The sequence below is a fragment of the Notothenia rossii genome (genome assembly GCF_949606895.1).
Source record: "Notothenia rossii genome assembly, chromosome: 9".
In the NCBI taxonomy this organism is placed as follows: Eukaryota; Metazoa; Chordata; class Actinopteri; order Perciformes; family Nototheniidae; genus Notothenia; species Notothenia rossii.
Window position 1 is genome coordinate 63,954,494 of NC_136907.1, and position 13,009 is coordinate 63,967,502.

At 39.9% G+C, this 13,009-nt stretch overlaps 1 protein-coding gene across 3 annotated transcripts in view; it reads left to right on the top strand.

The window, feature by feature from the left end:
- Positions 1–11,633, top strand: part of tnn (tenascin N) — a 45,877-nt gene extending 34,244 nt beyond the window's left edge. For all 3 annotated transcript variants that reach the window (XM_079652126.1, XM_079652128.1, XM_079652127.1), the window contains 4 exons: positions 144–240; positions 325–489; positions 1,079–1,242; positions 2,607–11,633. In XM_079652126.1, the coding sequence (XP_079508252.1) occupies positions 144–240; positions 325–489; positions 1,079–1,242; positions 2,607–2,756 (576 nt within the window). In that variant the 3' untranslated portion in view covers positions 2,757–11,633. The remainder of the gene's footprint in view (positions 1–143; positions 241–324; positions 490–1,078; positions 1,243–2,606) is intronic.
- The last annotated feature ends 1,376 nt before the right edge of the window (positions 11,634–13,009 follow it).

Consider the following 13,009-nt stretch of genomic DNA (forward strand, 5'->3'; position numbering starts at 1 on the left):
TAATTAGCTGGAGTAGCCATGAATTATAGTAGTTGCCAGTTATAGCTACTGAAATGTTAGTGTTGGAGATGGTAACCAAAGAAAACATTTGGAAAGATTTGTGTAACAGATGTGAATGAACATCCTGTGTTTGCTGCTTTCAGGTGCTGCAGCGACGTAACACCGGCAAGCTGGACTTTATGAAACGCTGGAAACAGTGCATAGCCGGCTTTGGAAACTTGACAGAGGAGTTCTGGATTGGTGAGCACCGGTTCTTAGCAGAAATTGAAGTATGCACATCTGAACATTAATGGAGCATGTCCTCTTTTCTGGCTGTTCCCTCAGGTCTGGATAAGATATATGAGCTCACCAACACTCCGACTCAGTATGAGCTGAGGGTTGAATTGGGACTGGGCGCCGAGAGAGCCTATGCTGTGTACGACGACTTTAAGATTGCAACGGTCAAGCAGAAGTTCAGACTCACTATCGGCAAATACAGTGGGACAGCAGGTGGGCCTCTTGCTCCTTAAATCTCTTTCAAACTACCAATTGACACCATATGGAACTTACAAAATGTATATTCTCTTAGACACTTCCCTCAAATAGAAAAAGGAAAGAGAACACGCAGTAGGCACCCCACCTATTATTCTGTGGGGTGCTGAGAAAGCTATTCACACTAACAAAAGAAGGAATATTTTTTGAGAAAATGTGTATATTCTGTCAGTTACAGACCTGAGCTATATGGGGAAAGTGATGTCTAAAGAAGGCAGGGCTTTTGTGGGATTTGAAGCCAGACAGATGCAGACACACAGCGAGTAGGCCAGACAGATGCAGACACACAGCGAATAGGCCAGACAGATGCAGACACACAGCGAGTAGGCCAGACAGATGCAGACACACAGCGAGTGTGCTGAAACAACATATACTGTATCTCTCTATTTCTGTCTTTTTATTACATTTCTTCCATCAGGGAACTCATGGAAGAAAAGGAAGTGAGCAGAATAACTGTTAGTAGAGAAAAGGTTGAACTGCATACAGACTGTTCTGTATTATATAAACATTTAGGCTCGATTAACTTTTTATTTCTAATGATCCCCAGGTGATGCTATGACCTACCACCAAGGCCGCCCCTGGACTACTATAGATAACGATAATGACATCGCCCTTGGCAACTGTGCCCTGGCCCACCGCGGCGCCTGGTGGTACAAGAACTGTCACCTGGCCAACCTCAACGGAAGATGGGGAGACAGCAGGCACAGTTTGGTGAGTGAGCAGTGAGGCACTCCTGCACTGATGTTCATAGGGTGCTCTCCTGCCATTACTGTGGATCTGCCCATTTTGGGTTTAAAAAGACGAAAAAGTAATACAAAAGACAAATTAGAAAGCTAGTAGGAGGGTTCATGTAGTACCTGTAGGGACTTGCATCAGCATTAGCGCAAAACAAATATTAGTGTAATTATGAATATTGTTCACAAGAACACTCCAAACATAACCAGTCTTTATGGCTAAATTGTCAAGGACAAAGTGTTGAATATGAAAATATATGAAATGGATTCTTCTCACCAATAGGTGGCACTGACAATGTTATGTGATGATAGATTTCAACATACCCATGTTACATGTTAACAGTCTAAGGGTCCTTTCAAATAAGGCTTTATACTCTCATTTCTAAACTCCATCCCCAGTAATTGATTTAATTTTTCGTTCTAGGTATAAAGTTCAAATTTGCGTTGCAAAGTTTAGCTACACTGGAGACTTTTTTTAATTGTTTATTTTCTGTGTTTGTCATTCAGTTCAAAATGTCGATGAAGCAAATCCAATTTTTATCGAGCAAGGTTTTTAGTTAATTTAGCAGGTTTCAATAGAGAGGCATGCTTTTCTCTTCTATTTTAATTGTGAATTTATCTAACTGCTAAACGAAATATATTTAGCCGTTGAAAAATTACCACTCAGATCCAGCTGATTTCAACATTATATATTTGCTAGCGCTTAAATAATGCTCGCCAAATACAACTAATCATGATACAAAATAGAACAGCCTCTGTTATTTATGTTCAATCAAAACATACTTACGAAAAGAAACTTGAAAAAAGCGTGCTCACTGGGAAGCTGTTCCCTGGTCAGCAATCAAAGACAACTTCACCCCAGACCTCTCTCAGTTGTTTTGTTTTAGATTGTTGAGATGAAGCACAAATGGCTTGAATCCATCAGCAGTGATGAGAAAACGCATTTCTCACACCAGCTATAAAGCATAAGTGTTTTGTTACCAGGCTGATAGGATAACAACAACAGTTATTATGTCTAAGGGAGTCTGATACTGAAGAAAATGCCAGTGGAATTGTTCTGCTCGAGACTTCATCCATAATATTGCCGCTGCAGATCACTCCCGCAATGTTTGTCGACGAAATGCAATAACAGTCAAAACAAGTTTGTACTTACATGAAATGAAGCCTGAGGCTGGTGTTTAATAGTGTTTGTCATTCTGCCTGTCTATCATTGTCGCCTGCCCATTTCTCTCACCCTTTTCTTGTCCCCCTCATTTCCCCTCTCCCTTCTATTTCATCACTCCAATGTATACTGATACTTAACTCCCTTCTTCGATCTCCTGCCGCTCAATCTGCTCTCAGGGAGTGAACTGGGAGCCGTGGAAGGGCCACCTGGTGTCCCTGGACTTCACAGAGATGAAGATCCGACCTCTGGGAGCCATGTCCAGCAGGAAGAGGCGATCATTGATGGCCAGAAAGAAGAGCAGAGCCACAAACCCCCAAAAGAAGTAACAGTGCATCTCCCACTAAAAGCACAACAGTCATCACCAGTCCCATTAACCCTGCATCACGCTAGACTTGGGTGTTTCTGTACATTTGTTCATACTTATGTCCGCACATGCCTGTATGTGTCTAAACTCTTGACAATATGTACACACACTGAAAGAAATCCGGATATGGAATAATAACTTATTATCTGTTTGTATGCAATGAGATCAATCAGAAATTCCTAGGTTTAGTGTGCTTGTGGGAAATACAAATGCCTTAGTGTTGTTTTGAGTGAACTGAATATTGAACAAGTTTATCAGTTATACAGCAATTGTTATTCTTACAAGCTCCTGTTTCACTGATTCTGGTACTAACTTCAATTACAGATCAGGAAACAGAAGATTTAAAGGTGGGGTAGGTACGTTTTGAGAAACCGGCTCGAGATACACTTTTTGTTATATTCCATGGAATGCTCTTAACATCCCGATAGCAATGAATATCTTAAGTGCTTTGACAAAAAAATCCATAAAAAAATTTCATCTGTGGAAGCCGTAGTACTGTAAAAAGCACGACCAATCATCTGAGCCGGCCCGGCTAAAATAACTGGATGGCCTACCTGCCTGTCAGCCTTCCATCTGTGCACAAACTTATCTGCTGCCCTCATTGGTCATGTGCGCGTTTGTGTGTGTTGGAGGAGGGGCTCTGTAAGGAAGAGGCAGATTTTGTCCGGCTGTGTATTTTCAAATTCTAGCGCACTCGAGCTGGTTTCTCCAAAATTACCTACCCCACCTTTAAGTTAAATTGGGCGAAAAAAACGAATTTTCTTCAATTCCTTCATTAACTTTCTTTTTAACAGGCCTCCGGGCAGCAGCCCAGGTTATTTGTATAATATTTGTTTATTTGATATCCTATGAAGATTTGAGTAGCAGCCTTTCTTGTGTATAGTAGCACTGTCATAACAACATAAATGTTAAAAAAAAAAAAAGATGCGAAAATGCCTTGTGTGGTTTGTTTTAAGATCAGCTGTGAACAGTTAGCGAGTTAGTGCCCTGAGTTTATTGACGGTGAAGTTGGCTTGCTGTGTCACATTGAGCTGCACCGACCTGCAAACACTGTCACATCCCATCAGTGTGTACAGAGCCATAGAATAACAATGGAGGCTGAGTGATCATACTGCTCCTGCTTTATATTCATCTGATACCGACAGCGCATATCAATCAATGCAATGTGCCGACATCAAACGTTCATATGGATGAAGTGTGTTTGCACCGTCCTGAGGGACTTAATGAACAAACTCTTGTTTTCAATCTGGAAAGCTGACAAAGGTTATTAATACTACTTTGACTTTGACTTCATGTATAATTGCATTTTTTACACTTTTATTACAAACTGTTGGTTTATGAGACAGGGATGGAGCTCACAAATCAACTTTTCTGATGATTTGACAGATTTCGTCTAAAAGTACCCCGCTCCTCCATAAATGTAACTCTCACTTAATGTCTTATCTTTAAACCTTCACGGCTCATAAGATTTTATTTGAACAGATCTTCAATCGGGAGTTTCAAGGTCAGAAATTAGGACCAATTCTAAATAATTTACAAACCTGTATATGTCCATTTTGTTTTACTAATTTCAATCACATCAACATTACAGATGCACGTTTATATTGTGCCATGCATTCACATAATAATTCAATAAATTAAAAAAAAATTTTACATGAAGATTGTTATTTTTCTAGACCCTTAGGGATAAAGCTTGGACAACATACTAGGCATTTCCGCAGAGGTTAAAGTTGAACATTTGAAATGGGAATATCAGTAAGGTCTATTTGAACTACGACTGTAGTGCTTCATTTCTGTATCAAAGAATTGATGCATCTTGAGATAACAGAAGACTAAGAGTGTTTAAAAATGCAGCTCTTAGGCCCCGTCCTTTTAGCTCTGTTAAAGAATATAATCCCATCTTGTCCTCATGCAGTTTTAATGCAGCTGTAGTTAGCTTCATTACATACTACATCACTTTGTTCTCCATCCCTTACAATAAACTACTTTAAGGAGGGTTCTCTTCACAGCCAGTAAGGTCTGGAGAACAATTACAACGATTATTAAACCTTTCAAAGAGATATTTGAACAAACCCATGAATTTAATCACAATGAAAACATGCTGATATTTTGCAGGTAATGTTAACACTGCGGATCATCTTCATTTGGTGAGTTATCATCAGCTGAAGTTGAATCCTCAAATATTTCTATATGATCTTAATGACATTTTGAGTTATAGTGATCCCATAAGTAATTGCAGTTATGTGTGAGGACATTTTTTCCACATTTAAAGGTGATCCATCCAACAGTTCTGAAGACATCTCACTCTCAAATCAAAATGTCAACCTGCTGGTGGCTAGAAGAAAAGCCAGTGGTTCAACAAATGAATTGTGATTCAGCACTAAAGTATTGGACTGTCAGTTCATGATATTATACATCATACGTGTGGTCACAAAGCTAAGTTGCATTACTAATTAAACACATCAACTTTTGTTTTGGTTTTCAACAAATCCCAATCTTCATTAGCAGATGGAGTTTCCTTAGTTTAAAATCATATTATTAAATACGTTACAAATTAAATTTGTGTGACACTTGGACAAATGTTTGAAACAAAAGTGTTCAGTGCTGACTTTGTAGTTCCTCTATCTATGACTGCAAAGTTCCCGCAGTGCAACATTTTCATCATACTGAATTGAGCAATATACTTTCAGGGACTGATGACTGTTTGCCGTCTGGTCTCACAACAGTTTCCCAATTCTGTATCTCATAATCTGTAGACGGCCGCAGTTTACTGGCTGTCTGAGCTGGAACCCATTTTACATGGCTGCTAAAAGTCTTTGGAAAGGATATGAATAGCAGAACATACCACTTAAACACAAAAAAAGATAGGGATCGAATTGAAACAAACAAAGCACCACCTTGAGTAATGCCATTCCTTCCTCAAAGGCCAAAGAAAAAGTGAACCGAAAATGTTTTTGAGTGTCTATTTATCGGAACAAATGAGTGTGAGAAGGCTCCTGCAATTTTTTTTGGCAGCAAATATTTCCAGCATAGCTTGTCATTTCAACTTTGAAATGAATGTCTCACAAAAGCTCATTGATGCGAAAGGCCTTTTCAGCCACAGTGATTGCAAATTACTTTAAGGAGATTGGTTCCTGCCACTGCTCTGCAAAGCAAGTGGTTTGCTTGTTGCCAGCATAAACAGAGAGAGGAGGGTATTTCTCTCTCTTTCTTTCTGTCTGTCTGTCTGTCTCCCCTGTGTTGCTACATACTGTACAGTATAAGCTTGAACACATTACACTTACGCCTGGTGTTCAGCGTGATGTGCTTTTTCCGTGAACTAGGTAGTGTTGTAACAAGGGAGTGTTTGTATGAAGAGGAGGCGTGTGAGCTGTTCATGGAAAAGAGGGAAGTGCAGACCAGACAGAAGAGGAGAGAATACACTCTGGATTAACTTCTCTTTGTCAAAATATTACTCTGCAAATGACTCACCCCAATTTCATTATTATTGGACACATTATATAGACAAGGTGTGAGTTCACTAAACCCCTTTCTGAAAACTTATGCTAAAACAGTAGCCCTTCTATCAATATGTTCTCCCTATTGAGATGCAATACTTAGCTTTATGCGGTAAGGAATTATAAATGATTAATCAAAATATGCTTTAGTAGCAGGAGTGGTGTTATATTAAAGTTGAGCATTATTTAAAAAGGCTTCTTAAAGCAGATTTGTATACCCCTGTCTGGATTGATTGAAGGATAATGTCATGTTTGGTTATCCTACAGCGTGACTTCTGCGTTCTCCAATGAACTTCTTCGTCACTGAGGTGTCTGGGGCCTTGTGACTGTCCTTGACAATGACTCCTGGGGGCACAGCCTGTATATTTAACCTGCGGAGCCTCATTCAGCTGAAAACATTTTGAATTTCATGGAGTAGCGCAGTGGGACAGAGGCAGAGTGAACTGCTCACATCAGGCTTTGAGAGTGAACAAGCAGAAAAGTTGAGCACGGAGCAGACTGGTGACGACTTTGCAGCGCTCAAGACTCGCAGAGTGACTGACAGGCGAGTACAAAAATAAAACTGTTGCGTTGCCTAGCAACATAGGTGCTACGCAGCTGCTCCCTTCTGTGTGATTGTGGGCTATATTCTCTATATCATACATCCCTATGTTGGCTGCATTGGTGTTTCTTTTCTTCTGTTTGTTATGAAATAAGCTTTAGGTTACCTTATTTATTGTGTAATAAGTGTTCGATTTCTTGTTTTTTCTTTCTTATGTCCTTTTTTCTGGTTAGGTACAACAATGAGTCTAGGACGGCACTTTATAGGTTTATATTTGATAATCAGTTGTTTGCAGAGGCTGCAGTGCTTTCTTTAAAAAAGGATTTGCAGTTTTTTTTATCCTCAGGGCTCTATGGGGTGATGCTCCTCCACGGACTCTGACATATAATACAATTTAGTATGTAGCTTAAATGATCTTTAGTTTGACAGTACTATCACACACACTTTCTTTACAACAGAAGGCCTACTTCTACTATGCAATAGTACTCTTTTCATCCCTGCAAGAAGCACACCTTTGAGATGCCTGCATCCAACACAGTGAAATGTTTGGTGTTTTGTTCATTTTTGTGTTGGTATCAGAGGCACCTGTGCTCTCACCACTCAGCAAACATTTCTAGAGCAACAGCTTGGTTTACATTTAATTCAACGTCCCATGTGACCTGAATGTAGCTGTTTTCATGTGCTTCTCATGATAAGTCCAAAATGTGCCAATTGATAGAAGTTGTTGTTAGATGAAGCATGACGGGGTGAGCTCTCAGCAATTGAGAAACAGTGTAAAAATCCTGTCAACTCATTGATCGTTGTTTACAATTGATCACATCTTTGCTAAGCACATCAGTGATAAGAAAACCAATTTGTCATGGAGTTGGATACACCTCTTCATGTCACGGTACATCGGTCACAAGATGTGAAAGATCATTTTCACACCTCAGGCCTTTAAGAATGAAATAAACACATCTTTTTTTCTGTTTACACTGAGATTTAAGCTATGCTGGAACTGACAACCCCAAAATATCACACGCTAGTTAAGAATAACGTTCCGCAGAACATATTTCCCAAAGTGCATGTCAGAGCATTAATATTGTCAAAGATAAATCGCTCCTCAGGCCGAACTGATTACTTGCTTCAAAGATTGCTCCGCTACGGCCATCAATGCAATAATGAAAATAACATGGTCATGAACATCACTGGAGGCAGAAGTGCTTATTAATTGCGTTGCTCTCAGCCTTGTTTATTTACACCGTTTATACCATAAGCAACCTTCCCCTACCGCTTTTATCTACTTATCTTTTAAACTCGCTGCAGTTAAAGTCGATGTGAGTGGAATAAGAATATTTTTAGGCAGATGTCATGCTGTATGTGGATCTACCACAAACAAATGTGGCTCTTTGTAGTTTCTTTCTTTCACATTTCACAGTCAGTCAAGCTCTGGGTCCTGTGGTCTCAGTTAGAACAGTGTGTTAAAAGTCAGCAAAAAGGAGCAGTTTGTTACTATTTGCTCAAAATAAATGCATTTGCTGTAGATATATTTAAATGTTGTGATCATATTGTCTGAGTCTTAGCAGCTTTGTCTTAAAAAAAAAAGATTGTGCATGAACACACACAAAGATAATGACTTTTTGTCACAACTCAAAGGCTCCGTTAACTTCAGTTTACACCAGAAACAGAAGGATGAAATCACACTAAAAGCTAAAAAAAAATACTTTATTTTCCTCCTTGTCATCTTCCACATTGTGCTCTCTTTATCATTGTATCTCTATATGTCAGGATAAATTATTCATGCGAAGCCCAGCGAGGCATCTCATTTGAAAAAAATAAAAATAATCACCTCAGCATTTTTCAAACTGTAAAACAACAGAAAATATGTCCTAAATATACGATGTCATGCATAATAGGATTGGATCAAAACGGATGTGCTCTCATATCCAGCCAAAACAATCGAGGACGGCAGGTTTGTTGTTCAAACAAATGACAAATCCTCCCTTTACTGTTTCCTCTGATCACAGCAAACTGACAGACGGAAAAAAATACATTTCATTTTCTCTAACTTTTGACTCCGGCAGCTGATTTACTTCCTCTAAAAAATACTATGATCTGTTGAAAGTGAGAGAAGTCAAGCAGAGCGTGGCATATTATCAAGAATACGGCATAAAAGGTGTAAAGAGAAACGCCTGGATGTTGTGAACATGTTAACAGGAAACAAAGTGATCTCATTAATACAACCAACGCCTCAGCAGACATTCATAGCACATGGCGGTAAAAACACCCCCAATACTGTATGATGGATTGGAAAACAAATAATGAGTATCAGTAAATCATGGTCAACTTGTAATTTATTACAGCGGGGAGGTGACTGAGAAGTAAGGAATTAAATGTATCGTTTTATAAAGAAACAGAAAACCATTATATTCTTGCACGCAATCCCTTTAAAACCGTTTAAACTATTAATTGATATTTAGCTTTAGGCAAGGCTTACTAGTTTCCCCTTGTTTCAAGTACTAAGTTAACCAGCAACATGTTTACCTTTAAGACATTTAATCTTATGCCCCATTTACACGGGAACGCAAATGCAAACGAAACGCAAACGAACCGAATTCGATCTAAAAAATGTCTTCCGTTGACACGAGACCGCTCGACCCGCTGGAGACGCTGTAGTACATATGCCGGGCCTGTAAGTGGCGCTGTACTTCCGCCACAAAATACACCAAAAGCAGCGAAGAAGACCCCCGAGCATGGTTGCCATGGTTGCCTGGTTGCCCTTCTGTTTATTCCTCGCGGTGGATTTAGCAACATGTGTTCATGTAATTCTCCATGTCCACTTGTTGCTGATGGTTGTGGTAGAGGAGCTGTAGATTTTGCACTAACATCTGTAGCATGGTCAGTGAGCAGCAGAGATGGGGAGAGGTTGGGCTATGGCTTCATCGTTATCAGCAAAATTATCGTGTAGGACGTACACACGGTTCCGTCCGCAGATCTATCCGCCTTGGGACCCGTCGTTATCGTTTTAGGGGTCCGTTTCCGCGGTTCCTTTACGGCCTCGTGTGAACGAACAGGCTATACGAAGGAGAAAAGTAGCGGATATAACCCGTTTAGTTCCCGCGTAAACAGCACCTTACTCTCAGCAAGAAAGCATGCAAAGTGTCACCCAACATTTTGAATAAGATTCAATTGAATGATTATCTTATCTATTTTATCGACTCCCTTAATTATTTTTGATATGTATGCTGTTTACAAGGCTTGTGACAGTCTGCAACAATTGATGAAACTTGGTAAACTAAACTTCTGGATGATGTAATCTGTTGGCAGTGTGGGGGAGAGCATTTGTTAGTGATTATGTTTTGCTACAGAGGCTTTTATTTAGCGGGGCAGGCTTTCAAATCAAGCTGAACAAGAACAGTCTCTCTCTGAACATGAATCAGAAGAGACAAACCCCAGCTGCCACATGGGAGTGGAGCTGTCTGAGCAGTAATGAAATGACTTGGTGCCTGTTTTCCCAGCAGCACTTGAGCAAGAAGATCAACTTAGTGCCAGTGTACGATAATGCCTGAACACGAAGATACTGCTGAGACGCTTCTGCTTAATTGGGCTCTGAGATGTCATATACTTGAAAAAAGTATGAGCCTTCAGGCACAATCCATCAGCCGAAATCATTAAATTATTTCTAGGTTTTTCGTCTCGTAATAATTAACAGTAAATAACCTTTTTAACCTCATTTATATTTATCAACATAACTCATGCTTATTTTATGATAATTACTTGAATAACAATTTGAATTGTGTGTTATTCAAATGAATGTTTTAAATGCAGTATGCTGTACATATATTAATGATGTGCACAAACTTTGGACCGTACTTATCAAACTTCTAAGAATTACATTCAAAAAAGCTCAGGAAACACATTTAAGTCAAATAAATCAAAACAATGACAACATTTCTAAATGTTATTGCATTTTCCTCAGTGATATGTTTTCGGCAAAAACCTGGCAAAATACATGATGTGTAGCCATACCATTCTTTTGTGATGATAAAAGCTCAAATGAAAAGCTCAATAACAACCTTATTTTATATAGGGATTACAAAGGATATACATTTGATAAATCAGGATCCCACTGACACACAATGAAGAAGACGAACTCATGCATTTAGAATATTTGTTTTACTGACATTTGGATTGTGAATTGTGCCTTTCATGCTCAGTGGACCTGAATACTGCGACAGTCTCAAAAACCAAAACTAAGAGAAGTGTATCTCGATGGCATACAGTACAGTATATATATATATATATATATATATATATATATATATATATATATATATACATACATATGTGTGTACTGAGTACACTGTATCATATTTAGAAAAACAAAAATAAGAGCACAAAATACATCTAAATAATGGAAGTTTGAGATTTCCTTCTGCATCCTTTGAGTTTAACTTTCTAGCCGTTGGTAACAAACCTTTTAGAAAGTGAGAGCGTTTCATGAATCTGGATTGCAGTAGGAATGTGAAGAGAAGGGAGTATTACATAAACGCTGGGCAGACTTTAAATTGGCAAGCTCCCTTCAATACAGACTCAATGAATTTCACATGGGAGCTCTAAAAACAAAGTGCTCTCAATAACACTGTACTTCTCTCTGACACACAGACACACACTCTCCCCCTCTCTGAACTGCACACACGCACACACACACACACACACACACACACACACACACACACACACACACACACACACACACACACACACACACACACACACACACACACACACACACACACACACACACACACACACACACACACACACACACACACACACACACTTGAATGTATGTATGTGCCTCTGCCAATTTCTTCCATTATGTACCACAAACTTAAAAGCTCATACAACTGTTGTCAACATACTCCACTCACAACATCATATGAATACAACATGACAGGAATCTGTACAGTGTTTACAAATGTCAACTAACTCTGTACCCATTACAATGTAAGGGTCTTTCCAAAAGTTTAAAGGGGCCCTACAGTATTAAGCTCATTTTCGGGTTTCATAATTTATTTTGTGCCTCTACTGTGACATGTTTCCATGCTTTAAAGTTCAAAAAGCACTTCATTTTTCTGCTCTTTCCACCCTCTGTCTGAAACCAGAGCCCACTCTGCTCTGATTGGTTAGCTAGCCTGCTCTGTTGTGATTGGTCAACAGCGTAGAGATGTCCTGCCCCTTGGCCTATCAAGTACAAAAGTACAATGTGTTGGAGCGCTAGCCAATAGAAGTGTGAGTGTTACACAGTGATGTCACTATGTTACGAAAGTAAACAAAGGAGTGCAATGGAGGCGTTTTAGGCCGGAGGGAAAGGGAAAACCCCAAAGAGCATAATAGGGCCTCTTTAAACAATGTCCTTTGAGCCCATGCTGGTTTTCTTTTCAAGACACTCCATCAGCTCCCCTGCACTGAAATAAAAAAACGGTTTCCTACTCCATGGCCAGGGCGACCCTGTCAGGCGTCATCGGCCCCCCCTTGACGGAGATCCACAAGTCCTCACTCGAGTTCTTTCTCTTCTTCGTTTCTGACCTTGTGGTTGCCATGGCGTCCTTGCAACAGCAGCAGTTGGCATGGCGACAGCAGCAGCAGTGGCAGCATACGACCAAAGCGGTGAGGAGGACGATGAGGGGCAGAGTCAGCAGCACCACCAGGCACACCGTGTTGTACGCCCCCTGGCTGTGCTTCTCTGCAGCAATGCTCCAAAGTTGGTGGAAAAAATCCCGGATGCTGTCTGTTCCCCCATCCATGGCGCTCGGATACGGAGTCGTGGCTCCTTTTAATTAAGTTTGTCTGGCAGTTGTAAAGTTTTAATAAATCCTTTAGAGGGTTGTGAAGTTTGCAAGTCAGTTAATGTGCGTATTAGCCAGCTGGAGACACTCAGATAATCACAAAATGGTGTTCATTTAAGTTGCTTTTTTTATGCGGTATGGTTTCAGCTTCAAAGTTACTCTGACGTCGGTCAGGTTTGATATTGTTGGTGACTTGACATTGAACTTTCATGTGCTCCTACTTTCTACTTCTAAAGAGTTTACAGCACTATCTGATGAGGCTCGCACTCAGGCTTGGGTTGTTTATGTTAAATGGAAACACTGGAAGCATGCAGGGTGACTTCATGTATGTCTACTTCCTTGAAGT